At 34.2% G+C, this 20,894-nt stretch overlaps 1 protein-coding gene across 1 annotated transcript in view; it reads left to right on the top strand.

The window, feature by feature from the left end:
• The window catches only part of plcb1 (phospholipase C beta 1), a 366,687-nt gene that overhangs the window by 242,958 nt on the left and 102,835 nt on the right, over positions 1-20,894 (top strand). The window contains exons 8-9 of the mRNA XM_088933143.1: positions 4,503-4,603; positions 13,766-13,932. Of these exons, the coding sequence (XP_088789269.1) occupies positions 4,503-4,603; positions 13,766-13,932 (268 nt within the window). The remainder of the gene's footprint in view (positions 1-4,502; positions 4,604-13,765; positions 13,933-20,894) is intronic.

Genomic DNA, 20,894 nt, shown 5'->3' with positions numbered 1-20,894 from the left:
TAGAGTTACGAAAACACTTGCTGTGTGTACAAAGTGCATTGTGGTTGTTTTCACAGCCTTCACTATGTTGCGTCCAATCAGCGTCCTCTGGAAATTATATTAATAATAATTAATTATTATATAAAATTATTAAAAGTCTAAACAGTTTAAATTCTGTAATAGGCAAAAGATTGTCCCTCAGCATTGACCGAGATTCGAAACCAGGCATTTTCTTCCAACAGCCCAAATGCTGCACATGAGACATTAACCTCAGCTAAGCCCAGCTCCACCTGGTGGTATTGCAAGGTATTTTACCCTATTTAAAAAAAAATGTGGTACTTTTCAGTTCGTTGCTGAACGTCCACCACGTTTTAGCACAGCATACCTTGCACGTTTTTTGAATGTCTGGATCTGTAAAGTAATGGGAAATTCTCTTAAGTGAAATGTAATCTTATGAAGAGTTTTCAAGGAGCAAATTAACTTTGTGATGGGTAAATGTGTATTAATTGTTAAAATGTAGAATAGCTTTGGGATTCTTTCGGCTCTGAGAATAGTGATCAGCAACTCCTGTCAATCCTGTTTGTGGGGCTTATAGTACTAACGGTGCTTGTGAGTGTAAGTGAGAAGCGGTTTGCCTTGTTTCATATTTGGAAAACATTTAATGTTTTTAATTGGGAAACATACAGTAATTGGCTGAAAGCACGTTTAAAGAGATATTGCTAGGAAGCTGAATTTCCCCAGTAACCTAGATGGAAATCATTCGCATAATAATTTGGATGACAGGGTTGAATTAAGAGAGATAGAAGTTAATGGACAAAAGTGGAAAACAATGAAGTAAATAACAGTAGCTGACTGAAATTTCAAGGTTGATTATTTCAGTTGGTCAGTTTAAGTCCACATCAAATGTCACCAAATAAAAGGAAAGAGTATGTTTTTAACATGTTGGTATGATGGCAGAGATGGAGAGTGGATGAACATGAGCTCTGCGTTCGGCCGGCATCAATTCCTGCCAGATATGACAAACATGCACTTCAAGGCATATTCACTAAACTCATTTAAGTTTTATTTATGTGTTTATTTATATGTATGTCACATGTATGTATGTGAGGGGAGGGGGGTGGTGTGCCACAAAGTTTTTACATTTATGTAAGTCTGTTGTTGGTTGGAAAAGATTGAGAAATACTGTTGTAGATCACCAGTACAATAATCAACAAATTACAATGATTTCACATTTTTACATGTTTATCTCAAACACCCCAAAACAGGGCCTGCCAAGGGACTTAAGGATTAAAGAAAATATTTAATTAACTGGAGCTTTTTTGTATCAGTAGAAACATCCCTTTTTAAGTTTAACACATATAGGACATACTTTAGACATTTCACTTTCTCTTTTGTAGCCCAAACGTAGTCTCCTTCCACTGAAAGCACTACAGTACTGTTAAAACATTCCCTGTATCTCATAAGATTTATTTTTAACAACCTAGTAATACTCAAGGTATTGTCAGAGGAGCTTAGTCAATGAGTCAAAGCCTGGCAAAAACAATCTGCCAGAACGACTGACAAGATTTGTGTTAATGCATAATTGGATTGGAACTTATTTAAAAAAAACATTCTCCCTAAAATCCTCATCCAACAATCAAATTGTCTTTTATGTTTGAGTGCAAGGTCAGAAGGAATTAAATGAATTTCATTTTACCGACTATCTCATTTTTCTTTTTCTGTCAATGAATGAGTCTGTTATACTTTATATGCTTAATCAATGGGTTTTATTACAATTAAATTATTTTATTTAAAGGCTGTCAAAGCCTTTCTCCTCACTGTACTATTATAATCGTTTCTGACTGTTCTGATTCATTGTGTACAAGTCTGGCATGATGACATATACTGTATGAGAATATTCTTCATTCGTTGCTGCTAAATACCTCAAAATAAGGCTGCAGGCTTTTATAATATAATGTGGTTTTAAAAGTTGCATAAACTTGTCTGGACTTGCAGATCTTCATACTTAAAATTACATTTTTATTGTAGTTGCAATTCACATATGTTTGTGTAATATTTCTGGGGCAAATCTAATTATTAATTTACAGCTCAGATTAAAGTACTGCATAACCATGCACATGGCAGTCACAAAAACTTTGTGAACAATCATCTATAATTCCATACAGAAAGAAAATAATTACCCTCCTCTCTCACCCCTTATTCTCAATGGTACAGTCTTTTCAAGTCTCTTCTCATGGATGCATAAATTGGTATTAATGCAGAAATCCCATGCAACAAGACTATGCTGTTACAGGAGGCCAAAATTTAAATCTGGATTATTATTTTAAGCATGAATAAGAGCATTAACAGAAAACGGTGATTAGCCCTATATTGGAAAAACGGACAAAGAAGATACTACCTCTTTTCAGACTCTTACCAACTGTGGATCAAAATATACCATATATAAAAGTGCCCACAGTGACCCCTGGACAGAGCATGCAGTGGTAATTTGGAACTACTTTCAAACAATGTTGTGTACGAGAATTCAAACATACTCTGTACAGAAAAAAATAAGTGGATCATTAAGTGGCAAAGAGTTTTGGAGACAGAATTTATATTATCCCAAATACTGTCCCAGGAAACAGCTTCATCTGTGACATTCAGATCTTCAATCCAGCACAAAAAAACTGTTTTAACTGTAAGTTATGAATATTTTTCTGTATGTTTTTTATGTATGTTTATACAGCTGAGAAGCAGATGTAATGAGATAAGATCGTTTTTGTAAAAAAAACAAGAGTGGTGTATCTGAACACTGAGGTACTCCTTATACACAGTGAAACGTGCCTTTACCAAAGGAGGGACGAAGTAAAGTCCAGAGCCCGAGGACATCAGTACCCAGAGTATTATTATAATTTACATAATATTGTATGAAATGTTTTAGACTAGATTATATTCTCTAATAACATGCTTCCACATTCTGCCTCTGTTATATTTCTCCCCAGTTTTTTAAAGTCATTGGTGCCTGTGTACACAATTATTGAGCTTCCGTTATTTTCAGGTGTACCTTCTGATAAAAAAACAGCTTTTTATATGCTCTGAATAAGTTGCTTAAATGTGGTAATGATATACTAATGATTTTAATTGCACAAATCTACATAGGAGAAACCTTTATGAATGCAAAAATCCTTATGAGTGTACAGTATGTCTAACAGGATACTACGTCCATGCATCTTTTGTTGACTTTTACTAAGTTTAAGCTAATGATGGCCTACAGGTACTGTATATATCCATGCTGGCCAAAAGCCTGCCAGGCAGCATGCTGCAGGCTGACATTTGTTCATTTATATTATTGTATTGTAATATGGCAAAATGTAAGTACCAATCACTTAAATTACTTTATATACAGCTCCCTTGTGTCTAGTTATGGATGACAACCCACACACCTTTTTTATCATCCAACCCTGTTGGTTTGTATTCATTGACTTTTGAAATTGTCTATTTTCAGATTGAATTGAAACATTGTAAGCCAAATATGGAATTTCTGTTTTGTCATTTCTCCAAGAGCTACTTCCCTATTGTTCAATTTAACATTTTGAATACTTCAGGAAGATTGCAACCAAATTGATCCTGAAACATTTTATTCACCTGAATGTATTTGAACGAGGAATAGTTATTATTTTCTCTGACACAAATGCACAAATGTGTGATGCATCGATGCACTGAGAAGACGGAACGTCTACGAGGTAACATGAGGACTCCAATGCACAGAAAATAATAACAAAAGTGAAATCACTTGAGAAGCCTGCAGTCACAGGAGAAGGAATACATTGATAAGTTTTTCATTGCAATATGTTTGGACAATCCTTGGAGGAATTGTTACCAATTAGTAAACTTTCTAGACCAAAGACTTGTAAGAACGAAACTCACAAGGAAAGTAATTAATAAGGAAATGGAGTCTATTGTCTGTTTTTGGAGGTTTCAAAGAGATTATAGTACAATTAATTAGGAGTGAATCATCATGATGCTTATTCCTTTGTATAGACGACGCCTAAAGGAGATGTGTAGACATTTGTGCAGATTATGCAATCGTTTGAAGTATATTTGCATTAAGTTATACCAGCTTTCTGAAAACACAAAATTTACCCCAAGCGTACCTTTTTAACCTATTAATGATTTTTAAAGTATACAATTTTGTGCATTATACTTGTAGTAATTCAGAGCAAAGTGGATTTCTTAAACACAGCTGACCTAACTATAGCAACTTTGTTTAAGGAATAGATTTAGAGGACAGAAAGAAAATATTTGCATTTTTTTTTGCATACAGTATATACCACAGTAATTGATTTGATTTGATTAAGGAACAGGTAATAGGTTTATTCCATGCTGAAAAGAGAAGAAAGAAAACACACCGTTTCAGCTGTGGAGCCTACTGCTTTATTATATTTTTAGAGAATGAACGTTAAATGAGAACAGTTTACTATAGGCATAATGGTATAATGATTAATGTTGCTTTCATCAGATCTTTCTCATGTCTTGTTTTACAGAATGACTCCATTCCTCAAGAGGACTTCACACCTGATGTATACCGAGTTTTCTTAAACAACATATGCCCTCGACCGGAAATTGACCACATTTTTTCAGAATAGTAAGGATACCTTGAAAAAGTGATTCAATATACAACCTTTCTTTACTTGGCACCCTAGTAAAATTAAGAAAATATCTAAAAGGGAAACACAGATTGCTCTAATTGCTTGCCAGTCTGGGAAATGTGATTGCTATATCACGATTCATTGTACTGCAGAGTTGGTTATATGAGAGATGATGTCTCCATTTTTACAATCCTGCTACCTCTGGTTACAAGTTGGAGGTATTTTATATTAGAGGCATTTCAATTCCCAGGGCGTTAACTGCGTGGAGTTTGTACATTTTGCAGATGTTCATGTGGATTTCCTCGGGGTGCTCCGATTTCCTGCCACATTCCAAAGATATTCTTTTAGGTTAATTGGATGATGGGAAAATTGGCCCCTGTGTGGTTATGCCTATGTGTGTTTATGTCTGTGTCTGTGTGTACCCTGTAACAGACTGGCATCCCATCCAGGGTGTATCCTGCATTGTGCCCTGTGCTTTGATGGGATGGGCTTTGGCTCCCACACAACCACAAAATAGATGTATGGATGGATGTAATGTGCGAAACAAAAAGCAAATAAATCATAAAAAACATCTGGAAGACATTGATCAAATTACAATGTATGTTTTTTTTTTGTTCTTAAAATACTAAACTCCAGACAACCCAAGAACAAACGGGACGCAGGTCTTTCATGCATGTTGAAATCTTCTGTTCAAAGGCTGAGTTTTGTTGACCCTCTATTTATACACTGTAAAAAACACCCCATATAACATCTGAAATCCACATTATACTTGTTCTGTGTTCCCACGGAATTTTAGTTTCTGTGTGCATACATTTCAGCACTGTAGCCATTAATGTGATAGATGGTACATCAGATGCGACCCTTTGTCCATAATGTTTATACTAGGTGAAAACCGATCAACTCAGCTAAACAAAGCATTACTTGTTCCCATTAAGAAAAAAAAAGTTTCACAACAAACTTACATATATTAAAAGCTCTTTATCTAATAAGAAAGTGAGGCTTAACAAATAGATGCTGGTGATGATTTGAAGTACAGTATATGAATAAACTGAGAGGATGAATAAAAAATGAAGAGAAACTCAGAATGAATTTATAAAGCAGTAACAAAAATAATTGTATGTAATACAGCATAATACAAAACATTAATTATTTTTTTCTTAGCCCCAAATTAATTTACTAATGTTGTTTAGTAACAGGTAGTGATAATTTGTTGATTTCACTTAGTGCAATGTACAGCACAGAGTTTAGTGATTTCCAATTCACTTACAAAAATGACATATACAGTGATATATGTATATATCGTTCTGGCTGTGAAATAAGCAATGTATTTATAAGTGGTTATATTAGTTTTTGCATTAATGAATTTATATACAGTATGTTATCATAAAACAGACTATTTACTTAATTCTTTGTATGTTCTATTTTTAATTCTGTGTACTTTCTCCAGTCCAAGCTTTGCTCAATTTGTGATATCCAGTTATATTTTCAAATTTCAAAACTATGTCTAAGATGGATTTTTTCTCTTTTTCAAACCTATAATAGCTATTATTAATTTTATATTGGTAAATGTGCAGTTGCGTCCAAAAAATTAGGAATCATTCAAAATGTTTTGGAAATTAACTATATAATTCAATTAATACCCTTTTTTATTTTGCAAACTAAAGTAAAAACATTCATATAAAAAAACACAATTTCAGTGACTCACAGATTTGGAAAATTTTCACAGTGAAATTATTTTTCAAAGATTCTTAAGCACAGCTCTCTTATCAAAAATATCTGTAGTGATGGGATGTATAAATGAAAAATGTTTTCTTCTGAAGTCAGATACTGCAGTAAGAATGTCTGCATACAGAGTACCATGCTGTAAATAACTATCTGTATAATCCAAATCAAACGTATGTATAATTAAATTGATTGTGAGACAGAAAAGACAGGCAAATGTCATATAATGTTTTGAAAAATAATACAGTTCATAGATGTCAAAGATTTTAATGTTCAATGATGTTGTTCAAACAATGTAAAGACAGAATAAATGCAGAAACACAAACCTAATAAAATGTAAAGTGTGAGGACCCCGCAGAGAGGGAAACAATGAAAAATTACTAGGATCATGGAGGGGACCCAAAAGAAGAAAGACCAACCACTTAAAATGCAAATAAACTAAGGTGACATTGGAAATGTCGGTGTTCAGGTATGCTGGAACTTATTTAGGGTTGTCACTGAACAGGGATTGAACACTTACTGAGAATCCTTAATAAGTTATTTACAAAGTGTACAATCACACACAGATTGTGTAAATTCTGCACTAAAGTCCTATCTGAAAGTGTCATGATTGCAAACTAGATGACAACCAAATGTGGAAAATATATATAACTACACAGACTACAGAGATTTACAATTGTATTTGACAGAAACTTTTAAGATTCAAGTCCATTTCAATTTAGAGAGGTGGTGGGAAAGGCCAGAGTCAGTCCTGTGAGCTGCACTGATAGAATAGCAATTATTCTTGCTATTTATAACAAAGCACTTGCAGTGATCCATGATTCTGTCTAAACTAAGGTCATGAAGTATGGCTCTCCAGCAAGGTATTAAGGAAGGTACTGTACGTTAAAACATATGAGTCAGCCGATCATATGTATTTTACTCTTAAAAGAATTATAATAAACATTAAATGTAATGTTAATATTTTAATCAGAAATACACAGAGTATTTAGCATACTTTTACATGTAGTACATCTACTGTACATAGAAATATAGATTGATCAAGAACAATATAGTAAAAGGGCCATAACAATGTTCTACAGAAGCAGCCATTCAAAATGTGTGTTTAAACCCCGTATCGCTCAAAATTATTTGCAGAATAGCGAGGAATACCACAGTATGTGATTGGCTGGCCAAAATGACTGACAGGTGGCACTTGTGGTGCATTGGTTGTTAGTGAAACGGTTGCTTCATTTAATCTCTTTACTGTGCATGTCTAAATCTGCTTAATATTGAATATTAACATGGAATTTTACAACTAAAGGGAAATTTTGGTAGCTGAGGATAAAAATAAGTGAAGCATAACGTATCTGAACATCATAAACGATATTAATTTAGGAATATAAAATATATTATCAAACTGTATATGGCTGGTAGTGGTTGTTTAAATAAAAAATACACAACAGTATTCCACTTTCTTCATAAACATTTTAAGCATCAAAGTCTTATTGTGGTTATTTTGGAAAAGTTTTTACGTTCTTCTTCCGGAAGTATGTTCCGCCAGTCAAACGCTAGGTCAGCTGTCTCCAAACAGACCTTCATCTCCTGAAAAGTGCCTCTCCCTGCTGTGCAGGTTGCTGTACCTGGCAGAATGTGTATCTCCACTGCCTGCCCCCAGCAGAGCACACACCACCTCCTTGCACACCGGCTCAGGATACTTCATCCCGGCCTCTCTGCTCACCTTCGCCCAGGAATTGACTGGTGCTGTCCCTACTGTCTCTTTCCCCTCGGGAAGCACCATCTACACAGCCATAGCAGAATTCACAGATGCCAATGTCACGTACAGTTTTCCCAGATATCCAACTTGCCCCTCAGTCAAAAGAAGGATGAGACTCTGACAGATGGGAAAGTCAGAGCCAACCGTTACGCCGCTCTTCTGTTTCATAATTTTGTGACTTTTGAAATTTACTGGGGGTGGCCAATATGCTTAAAGATGTAACATGAAGCATACTGACGTAAAAAAGCTATTGAGCACAGAACATCTTTCCACTTTTGAAAAGATTTGCATATGTAGTTTATTCTTATCTGTGTGGAAACAGGAAATGCAGAGGGAGTTTCAGAAATTAAACAGAGGTCTGGAACACCCTGTCTCAAACATAGATGTTTCATAAATTGAACGTTGTGAAAACAGTGACAAATCACCCTGAACAAAATACAATTTTATAATACAAGCAGTTTGAAGTTATTAGTTGTAATTAATAAATCACTTAACTTTTAAACATGTTGTGATATTTAGAAATACCAAAAAATTCAATATAGTGTCCATAATATTTACTCATTTAGTTTTTCAAAGAAATGTTTATTTGTTAAAGGAAAACCGATCCCGGGAGATGGGTTCGAACCCCCGACCTCTAGCATGCGAGTCACACACCAAAGTTATAGCTGAAAAGGGTAGGCAAAACGTTTTCAAGTAATCAGGGGTGAATGAGTCAAATTGGTGCAGATGTTTTCAAAGAATGTGGACTACAGTAATACTTTGAGCTTACAGCCCATCCAAGGTTATTCATTATTAATATTATTAATAATATCTTCTGTATCACATTAAAATTTGAATGTTTTTACAAGTGTGAGAGGCGATACACAACGTGTCTCCTCTATATCTCTTCAGTGTACAGAATAATTTCCACAGAGCCACACAACCTCGTCACAACATTGTAAACAACAGACATATTTTAGCTGCTTAATTACATGACTCCATATTGATATTACTATCAAGTGGTATTAAATCAGTGCAACTTTTATTTTTTACAATGACAGCAAGTTGTGTTCTTACTACAGTACGTATTCTTAGAAAAGGATAAAATGTTTAACTTTTTATGAAATACAGTATATAAGGTTTATAATGTTAGAACAAGAGAGTTAAAACTACAAACCACTGTAAGTTACCAAATTAAATACTGTATTTTGCATAATTAAGATATTTACAGTATGAAGAAGGTGGAAGGTTATAAAATATACCTTCTTTTTAATTAGTTTAATGTTTAACATGCTGTAATACAAAGTTTAAAATTATTAAAAGTCTAGAAATTATTCAACTTAAATTCTGTAATTGGCAAAAGATTGTACCTCAGCATTGACCGGGATTCAAAACTGAGCATTTTCTGGCAACACCCCAAATGCTACACATGAGACATTAAGCTTTCCCAGCTCCACCTGGCAGTTTACAAGATAATTCACACTATTTCAAAATATCATGCGTTATCTTGCGGTTCCTTGCGGAACGTGCACTGCGATTTACTGCAGCATACCTCGCACTTTTTAAATGGCTGGATCTGTATACTTAAATATTTTATATACAAATAATTCAATAATAGCACAAAAGTATCAAAAGGAAATCCTTTGGTTGTCCATACTTTGAAACAATGAAAAAAAACAATGTTTTAAGTTCCAGATCAAATGAACAAAAAGAAGTACAACACCATATAATGAAGAGACAAAAGGAAAAGAATATTATAAATTAAGTGCAGTGTTAATGTCAGACTCAGTCATTTAGACCAAAAATCAATCATTAGCAACTCTTTTTAATATCATAAATTAGGGAATATCGGGAAAATAGAGAGTGGGAAGTAACATTTTTAATATAAAAGGTGGTATACTGCAACAAGAACTGTGGCATGATAAACAGCAGCACTCTGCTCACTGTTTTTATTTTTTTTAAATAACCTGATGCAGAAATGCACTGCTTTGTAAAAGTGCCAAGTGGTACTTGTTAATGTATCACAGCTGCATATGGTTGTTAGAAAAATCTTATTTTCCATTGTGGGAAGAAGAACAGGCAGAATATACTATATAAGTTCTGCACAGTCACAAAACAGATGTAACTAAAATACTATTTATTTTACACAATTACATTTATATAGGTTTCATAGTTTACATGAGGATAACACAGTTGTCATAAGACTAACAAGTGACAACAGTACTAATTTATTTCAAATTAATTAAAATGTATTAATATCATTGAATTCTAAAATGTGCAAAAACCTTTGAGGAAAAACACATTTTCATATTTGAGGTAAGATAATCGATCAGGGAAGTAACAGATAATTCCAAAACAACACAGGAGAAAGGAGAAAACAACACTTCTCAAAAAATGATTGGGAAACTGCCTGACAAACTACATCTCCCAGAAATCTGCTTCTTTGGGTCCTGCAGTCCTTCTCAGCCTTGGTGGTTTATAATTGCTTGTAGAACTTACACGTGTTAAATGTATGTTTTTTTATTGATTTTAATTTGAACCTTACAGTTGTTCATGGGAAATGTAGTTAAACTGAGCAGATCAGGAGCTGAGCACTTCTCTTTCTGTCTTTTTATCTGGGATTTCTGTGTGTTCATGAAGACTGTAATGACTTACAAAGAAGTTAATTAACTACAGTAAACCAGAAAATTATCTTTGATTCTCTGTGTATATTGGCCTGTAAACTTGCTTACTGCTTACTGTAGATGTTTTTCTAAGATGTGAACTTTCAAGATTTAAATGGCAAATTATAGATTTTCCAATCACTGAACTTCTAATAATATGATTCTTTCCTTGATACACATTAATGAATGTGTCACATACTGTATATGAAGTCGCTTCTCTAGGGATCACCACCTTGCTGTGGCAAAGAAACTTGTGAGCACTTGAGATCCTAAGAGCAATGCCATTTGGAGTTAACACTTCTAGTAGGGTCATCCATGGGGGAAAGATCAAGGGGCAGGTACTACACAAAGCTCAATTCAGATAAGTCCTCAACATGGAACAGCCAAATGATGGCAAGTCTCTGTATAATTTATGCAAGAGGAGCATTACAATTGCTGTGAAACTGGATGAAGGGAGCAGCCCAGAAAGTTTAAACTTTTTATGAATACAGTGCCACCCAATAGAGCATTTCGGGTGTGAAACTGCACTCATGGCATCACCTTAATATCCACACTTGAAAGATCAGATCACAAGATCAGATGGAGAAAGACTATCCATGAGGGGACTTCACCATAATGAAAGAGACCTTTGCCAGCCACAACAAAAGGAGAAACTAAACGCTAGATACCAAGATCCAGTCAATGTCTATAATATTGTATCTTTGGATGAGGTATCAGCCTTTTCAGCCATCAGAAGACTTACAAACAGGACTCATGACTTCCACCTGGAAAACAGTGATGTAGCCTGTCATTTCTCAGTGAACTGTGTGAGTTGCTCTTTATCATTTCATTTTCATATACAATAACGTTGAACTTACTGGTCTAAGTAAAGTCAAACAATGAGCACAAGTCCAGCAGTAGAATTTTGAAACTGATCATGCACAAATAGCTTTGTGTTCTTTGTATTTAAAGTTGAGGGTACCAATTTCTATTTCTTTCAAAATCAGCCAGAAAGGTTAGTAGCAACATAAAAACATGGCAACTAGTTTGCTTGTGGCAGTCAAGAGTAACAGGAAATGGTTCCAAAATTAATTCTGTCATCTCCTTGAGTAATGTGGGTATCGTTTCACCAAGCCAATGCCCCATTGTTGGCATTTTTTGGATCTCTCTGACTGTCTTCTCAAGGGAAAAGGAAAAGAAAGTGATCCAGAACAACCAGTTCCACGAATTATGTTGGGCCCTGAAATACCAGCATCAAGTGAATCAGGTCAAACTAGGAACAACCTAGGAAGCAACCCTGTTCAAAAGTTCCAGGTGATAAACCTTTCAGCCTTCCCACTTAAAAATTGGGACAGTAGTCCACCCAATTGTCAGTGTCCCTTTTTACCTCTCTGAAGTCCTTTCAAAAGACAGCAAATATGATGCCTCTACACCTTTGGATGTAGTCATCTTCAACAGGTTGCCTGGATGTGGCAGGAGTCTTCCATTGTCATTGCAGCTACTGTAATTTCTCTACTTTAACATCATGGTACTCCATCTAATGGAGGAAGCATCTCCTGCAAACTCTGAATTTCTGCTCATTTCCAAGCAGTTGATTCTGTTAAAATTGCACAGCAATCTGTAAGAATGCTGTGAGTGCCTGCATCATGTCTTTGAAGTACCCTCTATTTTTCCTTCTTGATACAAAAAATCTTCCTCAAAGAACAACCCCAACAACAGTCATTGAACTCAGGGATGCTGCAGAATGTGCCTTGGCAGAAATAGATCTTCACCCATTTGTCAACAAATTTACTGAAGCATGTGAGAATATAATACTTAACATAAGTAACAAAGTTTATAAGATCAAAATTCTCCATCAGCAAGCTCCACACATCTGGCCTAGTGTCTGAAGAATGTAGCACACTTCCTCTACTTTGGCAGTAATCTTTCATAGAAGGCCAGTATTGACAAGAAATCCAACATTGGATCATAAAATAGCATCTATCGTAAACTGACCGACTACCATGCAGCCATTATTCTTTCATTATTGTGCTGAGCTGATACGTGGATAAGATGCAGAAAACACTTGCATCTTATCCAGACAGGAGTTATATCACTAATTTTCTTTACAAAACATTTTACACATCAAGTAAGAAGATGGATGCACCTACAGTACATCTGTGTTCTTTCCTGAGGAGGCATGACTAAAACTGTAGCAATGATCATCTGCCATCAGATCTATTGGTTAATTATGTTGTCAAGAATGTAGGCTCCCAAAGTTCACTTCTCCCAGCTTACCCAAGAGGATCACTTGGGTAAGATTTGAGAGGACAGAAGAAGCTTTTTAAATCTATGGTTATAAAAAACAAAAATGAAGAAATGCAAAATCAATGTCAGCTCCTGGGAGATTATGGCCATTGACCAGATGGAAGAATTATATTTGGGAATGAGCCCAGAACTTTGAAACCCAAAGGCCTTAGAAAGAGGAAGTAAAGCTGGAGTCTCAAAGAGAGATTACCATGACCGGATTGTGTGCAGTATACAATTTATCTCCTAAGATAAAACCTCATCCAGCCAGAGAGTGTGCAGATCCTGTTCTTGCTCTATATTCCATTTGTTCTTTAAATGTTTTTTTCTGAATGTCGAAAGGTTGCTTTCCTAACCTCATATGTTCTACATGGTTATATGTCAAAGACCTTATGTGTTCTGTGTTTATTATGTTTTAATAACTTTCAGTTAATTGCATGTGTGCTATAAGCTTCAAATGAAAATATATTATTATTATTGTTGTTGAAGTATTGTTTTTCAGGATTTTTAATTACAAAGTTTTATTTTCTGTTCTCAGTAAATTAAAATTTCAGAAACAAGGGGTACATTTGATACTTTCACCACAACTGGTGGGTGCCATTTTTTTTGTTCTCAAATGTTGTCATTTGTAGAGACTGGATGATTTTTTTTCATGTTTTCTAACAACTTTAAATCTTTTGTGTACAGCAGTACTTCCAGCAGAGAGACATCTTTATATTACTGCCTGTTCTCCGTGAGGAACCTTCTAATTACTAATTTCCTCTTTTCCTCAGTGGCGCCAAAAGCAAGCCTTACCTTACTGTCGATCAGATGACAGAATTCATAAACACAAAGCAGCGGGACCCCCGGCTAAATGAAATACTCTACCCACCACTGAAACAGGAACAAGTGCAGCTGCTCATAGAGAAATATGAACCGAATATCAACCTTGCCAAAAAAGGTCAGTCAATGTTTGATATTTTGGCAGATACACAATGCATAAACACACAAGCACCATCACAAACAAAACCTCACTTGTTTTGTAGATATTTACTACACTTAGACAGGCTGCAGAATAGCATATCTCTTTGTGTAATTATCGTTTAATATCTTCTTACTTAAAAGATGGAAGAAAAAACTGCTGTTCTCATGTCATTGGTTTGAAACATTGATTTCTCCCTGTGCACCAAGTGTTGCCAATTTCTAGGAAATGTGAAATGAGTGAAATCAGTACTGTTGGCTCCCCAAGTTGAATTGAGTGTCTGCTGACCAGCTGCTCCTTTGTATACAAGAGAATGTATACACTTTATAAAGGAAGTACATTTTTTGAGACTTGGTTAAATATTTTTGTTACGTTTCCCTTGGATTTTTACATCATACATCAAACGCTGTCATGCATGAATGATACTGTAGAAAAATATAAAGCTTCCTCTTAAAAACTAAGGTTTTCTCTGAACATTCTCTGATTTTTATTTGATTGATTATCATTTGTCTTGGTGGAAGTTTCACAGTCTTTGAATGATTAATCAAAGACATTGTAGTGACATGTTATGTTTTCAGGTAAATACCTTTCATTTTTAGAAATCCAAATAAAGTTATTTTTGATTCATGTATGGGATCTAATATATACTGTATATATAATGTGTTTTATATAGTTCTGCCTAAACAGCAGTATTTGAGACAAAAATGATGTTGTTCTTATGCAAATCCAGTATTGTCAGGTCATGACATTTACTAAACCACTTTATGCCATACGGTGTCATGGGAAGGCGGAGCCTATCCAGCAAGCATGAAGCGCAAGGCGGGGCACACCCTGGACGTGGCGCCAAAAATCCAATATTCCAACTGAAAAATTGTGTGGATTTAATGATTATGGCTCTGGACTATTTTCCAGGCTTGACAGGTTTCATTGGTTTGAATCTGTACAAAAATCTAGAGAATATATAGACATACAAAGACATTTACAGTAAAATGCCAATAAAATATTTGCTATATTAAAAACCTCCCAAAACTTTGGGTTATTCTGTAATTAATGCATTGTATTAAAAAGCAGTACTCATGCTTAGGAAAGAACTGATGCACCTTAACAAGCTTTGATGACACTACGGGGTCATTACCTTGGCAACAGGTCTGCTCTACCACATGGAAGTACACAGTAGGCTGGAGACATGCTGTGATGCTTTAAAGGAATGGGAGTAGTCAAATACAATCCAATTTACAACCTATGAAATTTTAAGACTTAAGTTCTTTTTTTCAAAAAAGTGAATAAACTTGATGTAGTCAGCATTTTTCAAGAGTGCCATTGTACATTAATGGATAAACACTTTTTAATCGGGCTGTAAAACCCCTCACATTAAAGGTATGAAGGGTTTTATAGATTTTATTTTTAAAGTGTAACTATGGAAACATAATTATTTATTTATATTCACACACTGAGATATAAATACTCTCAGTAAATAATAATGATCAAATGCAATTTTTAGGTTAGATGGTAGAATTAGTGGAATAGGTGCCCTCTAAGGAAAACCAGACTGCTGCTGTTTTGGCTGATTTTAAAGGAAAAAGTTTACGTTTTCCATAATGCAGACTTTGAAGGAATGAGATATGGTTTAAAAGAATTAAAACTGGATATGTGTACATGAAATCAGTGGAAATAGATTCTACTTGAAACATAGAACAAATGTATCCCACTAGTAAAAAACACTAAAAAACCTAAAAACTGGCATCCCATCTAGTTCAACAATTCAGTTAGGAAAAAATATAAAGGAAAAGAAAGTGCTTTATAAAATGATTGAAAGACAACAGAATATACGTAATTAAAAAAGAGTCCAATGAATTAAAATCAAAGGAAAAAAGTATTAGGCTAAGAGAGAAGTTAAGAATTTCTTTCAGTACTACAATAGCAAAAGAACCATCAAGAATAAAGTAAAAGTTATCTGGGACAATAATTGTGCACTTCTAGACAATGAAAGGCAAATGGGTGATTAATTGTTTTAATGGAGTATTTCTCAGTTGTTGACAAAGGAAGAAATCTACAACATGTCCTAGGCTGCAGAAGGTCATTGTGTATGAAATAGCATAATCACATGAAAGGCAGAAGAGTTTTGGGTATTGGAAACACTCAGGATTGATAAATTATAAGGGCCTGATGGTCTCTTACCAGTCATACTCAAGGAAACAAATTATGTTCTATTTAAATCACGCAACTCTTCTAAACAGTTACAAAAGATCCATGGACAGGTCAATTGCTAATTCTCAATAACACTGCCCATCCAAAAAAAGAGTGACCAATTGATCTGACTTCTACTACTGTGTATGTACGGTGACGGAAAAAAGTTATTAGAACCCAATTATAGAATCACCAACTATATGTGGAAAAAATATCCTTTGAAGTAGTCAAAATGGATTTAGAAAAGTACAGTAGGTCTTGTTTAACCAACTTACAGTATTAGAGTTCATTGAGCAAGCTTTAAAAGTAATGGATAAGCACATGGCATATGATATAGTGTATTTTGAGTTTAAAAAGGCTTTTAATAAAGTTCCTCATGACAAATTAATTTTCAATTTGCAGGCAGAAGGCATTCAGGGAAATTTGAGCAATTTAAAAAGCAAACAAAATAGTAACATAAGCAGTTAAAAGTATACAATTTAATTAAAATGTTATGTCAAACTTGTATAACATGGTAGTAAAATTGTATACAATTTTAGACACCACATTACAGAAAAGATATCACTGCTCTAAAATCAGTCAGGAGAAGAGCAACCAGATACACTCTAGGGATTAAGGAATTTTGCGCCCTCTGCCCTGGAATTTTGTCTTGAAGAGACAATTATGAGGGGACCTGATACAAATATTAAAAATCCTCAAAAACACTGCCAAAGTCAATCCAGCAGATTTCTGCAAAATGGAGAATGATTCATGAAGCAAAGGGCACATGTGGAACTGTGTGGAAGTGCATTTTAAACAAAGAATATGAAGTACTTCTTTACTCAAAGGGCTGTGGGAGTATAGAAAAGCCAGCAATGTTGTTAATGCTGAAACCCTGGCTTCTTTCATGAAACAGCTTGATGAAATTCTTGAATCAATTAACTACTAACTACCAGATGGGCTGAATGGCCTCTCATTTGTAACCTTTCTAATGTTAGTGGACAAAAGGATGGCAGTTATGCCTCTAAAACAACATTTTTAGAACAAATTCCTCATTATAGGGAACATAATGAGGCATTATATACTGTGCAGTATAAGGTCCCCCATTTGCAAGAGGTATTAAACTAAGGCCCTAACTTCTTGGTCATTACAGATTCTTTTGCACTTTTCATAAGCCTAGCAGTTTTTAACAGTAGTCTTGTCTAATTTCCACTCTGGACTCCCTAAAGTTGGTGCAGCACTGATCTGCTGTCCCCTTACATGTGAAGTGCTTTGGGATGGTTGGGATTCAAATCAATCAAATCTTTAATATTAAAAGGGCACATCATCCAATAATAAAACAATAAATGTACACACAATCCAGCCAACCTGCTTCAATTCACATTAGCCAAGTCTATTTTTATCTTAATTTATTAAAAAATGTTTTTTAGATGTTTTATACAAAATGTACTTTAATGATAATTTAAGTCTGACTGACTTTGTTAACCTTATTATATTTTAAATAGCATATTCACCCTAAATAAGCCTTAATGAATCCAAAGATAACATTTTCTAAATACCCATGCATTTATTAATAGCATTCATTATTTTTCAGATCTTATTGCCAACATATGGTGCCAACACATATTTTAATATATCCATCTTGTTCAAAATTGTGCCTCCATGATATTCTTCAGAGTAGCCTCATTTAAAATGAACATTTTGCACTCTCATATGACTTTGTATTACTCTTATGAAAAGTAAATCATTGAATTTGTAAATTTATTAATAACAGCAGCAAAGAACCTGCAACAACTTTCCAATGATACTGTAGAACTATGGAGATCTAATTTTGTTAAAGTGACACCTTGAGCAGATTATTTTTATGACTATTTAATGACTTGTCTGTAGTTTAAAATATTGCCTTTTAAATGTGAGACAACATCCTTTATTCTTCATTCTCCAAACTAGTGAACAAAACATAATTGTATTATAGTTGCTTCTTAAATAGCTTATATTGTTCTACCAATACTCTGGCAAGTAGTCTATTTTTCCAGCTTGCTGTATGTACTCACTTGAAGTGACAGAATTCAGCTCATTCATTTTCTTGTTCTGTCAGATCCTGTAACAGTTATACTGTCATTTACAGTACTTGAGATGCTTGGAAGTGAAGGGAATAAAGCTGCAATGCACGCTGTCCTGTTGAATTTCATGGGTTACCAGTGTTCAACTGTATAAAAAAGTATATTTAATTAGGTTTTAAAATTCTTTAGAGGATAGAAGTGTATTAATCAGAATCAGTAGGAATGGGAATTCATCTCTGGCAGCATTTCTTATGTCTGCCTGGTCAAGGTGACTACAGCTTCTGTTGAGAATGTAATGATCTAGTCATTACCGGCTGATGGCTGAACTATGCACAATGCAATTGTTAATTTTGTCAGCCAGAGGCAAGCACAAGCAATTGTCCTGAAATGTTATTCTAGATGTTTGTAGTGGCTGAAAAAATAACTATACTTTATTAAAGGGCTCTGTGATTATTGGTTTTTAAGCCATTTCTTTAAAACTAGGAGCGTACACTTACAGTACACTGATTGCACAAAACATGTACAGTATAGTTCACCTGATAGAATGAATGGTCATGAATCTAGCATGCTATATAATTAAATGCACGGTTTAGTGATAAGTGAAAGTACAAATAGTTCCATAAATTACTCAGAGCCCATTTAAAGATGGAATAATTTACAATGTATTTATTTGAATTCTCAAAATTAAATTGGTACTGGTGAAATACAACAGAAATACAACATTTCTGCAAGATGCATATAGAAAATGTATTCTCTGTTGTAGAAAGTAGAATTGGCTAAATCTGAAGTTTTTTTTGGCATTGCAGACTACTGTAAATTATAATGTAAGAAAGAAAACAGACTAATTAGCCATCATTACTTACATAATGCTACCCATCAAAATTAAGCAATACTAAACTAAAATGAAATATTGATTTAAAAGTTCACAGTTTCATTTTATTGCAGAAAGTATGAGTCTTGTTATTATTTTAATATGTTAGTAGAATATTTAGTATAATTAAAATGTGTTTGTAAGATAGTAACATTTCAACAAAGACTTTGAATAAAAATAATTATATTATTGATACAAATTAGGATTAGTAAAGGATTACTTTATTTTGTCAAATAAGGAGCCTTATTTTAGTCTTTTATTTGCAATCTTGGTTATTATAAAAATGAAATGATTAGTACATTTCAGTGCAGAAAGACTGATAATGTATATCTAACAGGGTTATGATTTGGACTAGCTCAGTGAATTGTTCTTCAGAAGGATTATCACCTGAAAAACACATGCATGGTTAATGAATTCCATTAAGTCCATGTGAACATCTTTTGTCAGCTTGGATTTCAAAACTTAATAAAATAAGTAATTTATTACAGAGAATTACAGTAATTGCAGAGAATCGTAACCCTTTTTTATCTTCTAATCCTCAAATCATTAGGGATCCTGTGTCAGATTTATCTGGTTCTATGCAGGAGACTATATGTTTAGGTTGCAACCTCATTACCAGGCAGATATAATGTGGTTGAATCTTTAAACAATTGTATCACACTGCCACAGACGAAAACTTAGAAACTTAAAAAAATGAGAGAATGACAAATCAATTAATTTTCTTTTATGAAGAAAAAACATTAAAATATTTCTCATACTGTACATGTATATTGGTGTGTTCTAGAATTTGAGCACTGTGGTATTTAATTGTTCAATGAAACTGCTCTTGCATTTGGACTTCTGAGTTGATGCAAGCTCACAGGGGAACAGGTTTGCTCGTGGTGAGCTGTCACTTGTCACTTTTGTTTTATTTTTCCCTAGAGTGGTATGAGGGATAACATACTTGCTGTCCTTTCCCACTGTGCAGTTAAGTTCCCTCAGAAAAGAAGTCTCTTAGGATATGCATGAGTGGAAATGTTTCAAATGGAATGCACATACTGTATTATACGAAAAGCAGTGTAACAGAATTCAGAAAATAAATCACACCTCTCCATTTATTTTTCATGTTTTTAAATAATAGTTGCTATATTCCAATTTTTTGGGCCTTCAGACTTATATTCTATATTCTAAAGAGTAGAGGCTTGTTTTCACCACACAATGTATAAATAGATTTCCTTCACACAAAATTATATATATAATTTCACAATATTTATAACTTCAGGCATTTAGTTACATCCTTCTTTTTCCCCTCTAATAAGATAATTAGCTCATCCACAATTGTAAACTATGAGGTGATGTTCACATATGAAAACATGTAGATATACAGTACATCATTTTCCGTTTTCTTTTACCCTAACCTTTATTTAGTATCCACCTCTTTATCGTCAGCCACTTCTGCTGTCAGTTTGCTGCTACTGTATATAAATCAACCCTTCACTATATCAAAAATAAGCTTTTTGTTTCCCAAGTGCCTCCTTTTTTGGATTTTCTTACTGTATTTCCAAATATTCTTTACATTCTTTAGTCTTTGTTATTTCACGCTTTGTACTGAGATAATATTCAATTAATTTAAAGAACAAAATAGCAAATTCTGCATTACAAGATTAATTATTGATTTTTAGTTCCCTGGTCAAGTTGGTCTCCAGGTGCTTTTCTGAGTTACTTTTTCCCTTTTTCCCTTCTTGATTATTTCATTCATCTCTTCACTTGTATTATCAGATGGAAAAACTGTATAGTTTCTTATACTTTGGCTGTATGAGCTTCATGCTATGATGTATTATTTGAAAGAGAATGTTTCTGTG

This window comes from Atractosteus spatula, chromosome 2 (genome assembly GCF_055471065.1).
Source record: "Atractosteus spatula isolate fAtrSpa1 chromosome 2, fAtrSpa1.hap1, whole genome shotgun sequence".
NCBI classification, from domain to species: domain Eukaryota; kingdom Metazoa; phylum Chordata; class Actinopteri; order Semionotiformes; family Lepisosteidae; genus Atractosteus; species Atractosteus spatula.
Note: the sequence above shows the minus strand (reverse complement) of the source record. Positions and strands in the feature narration are given on the sequence as shown.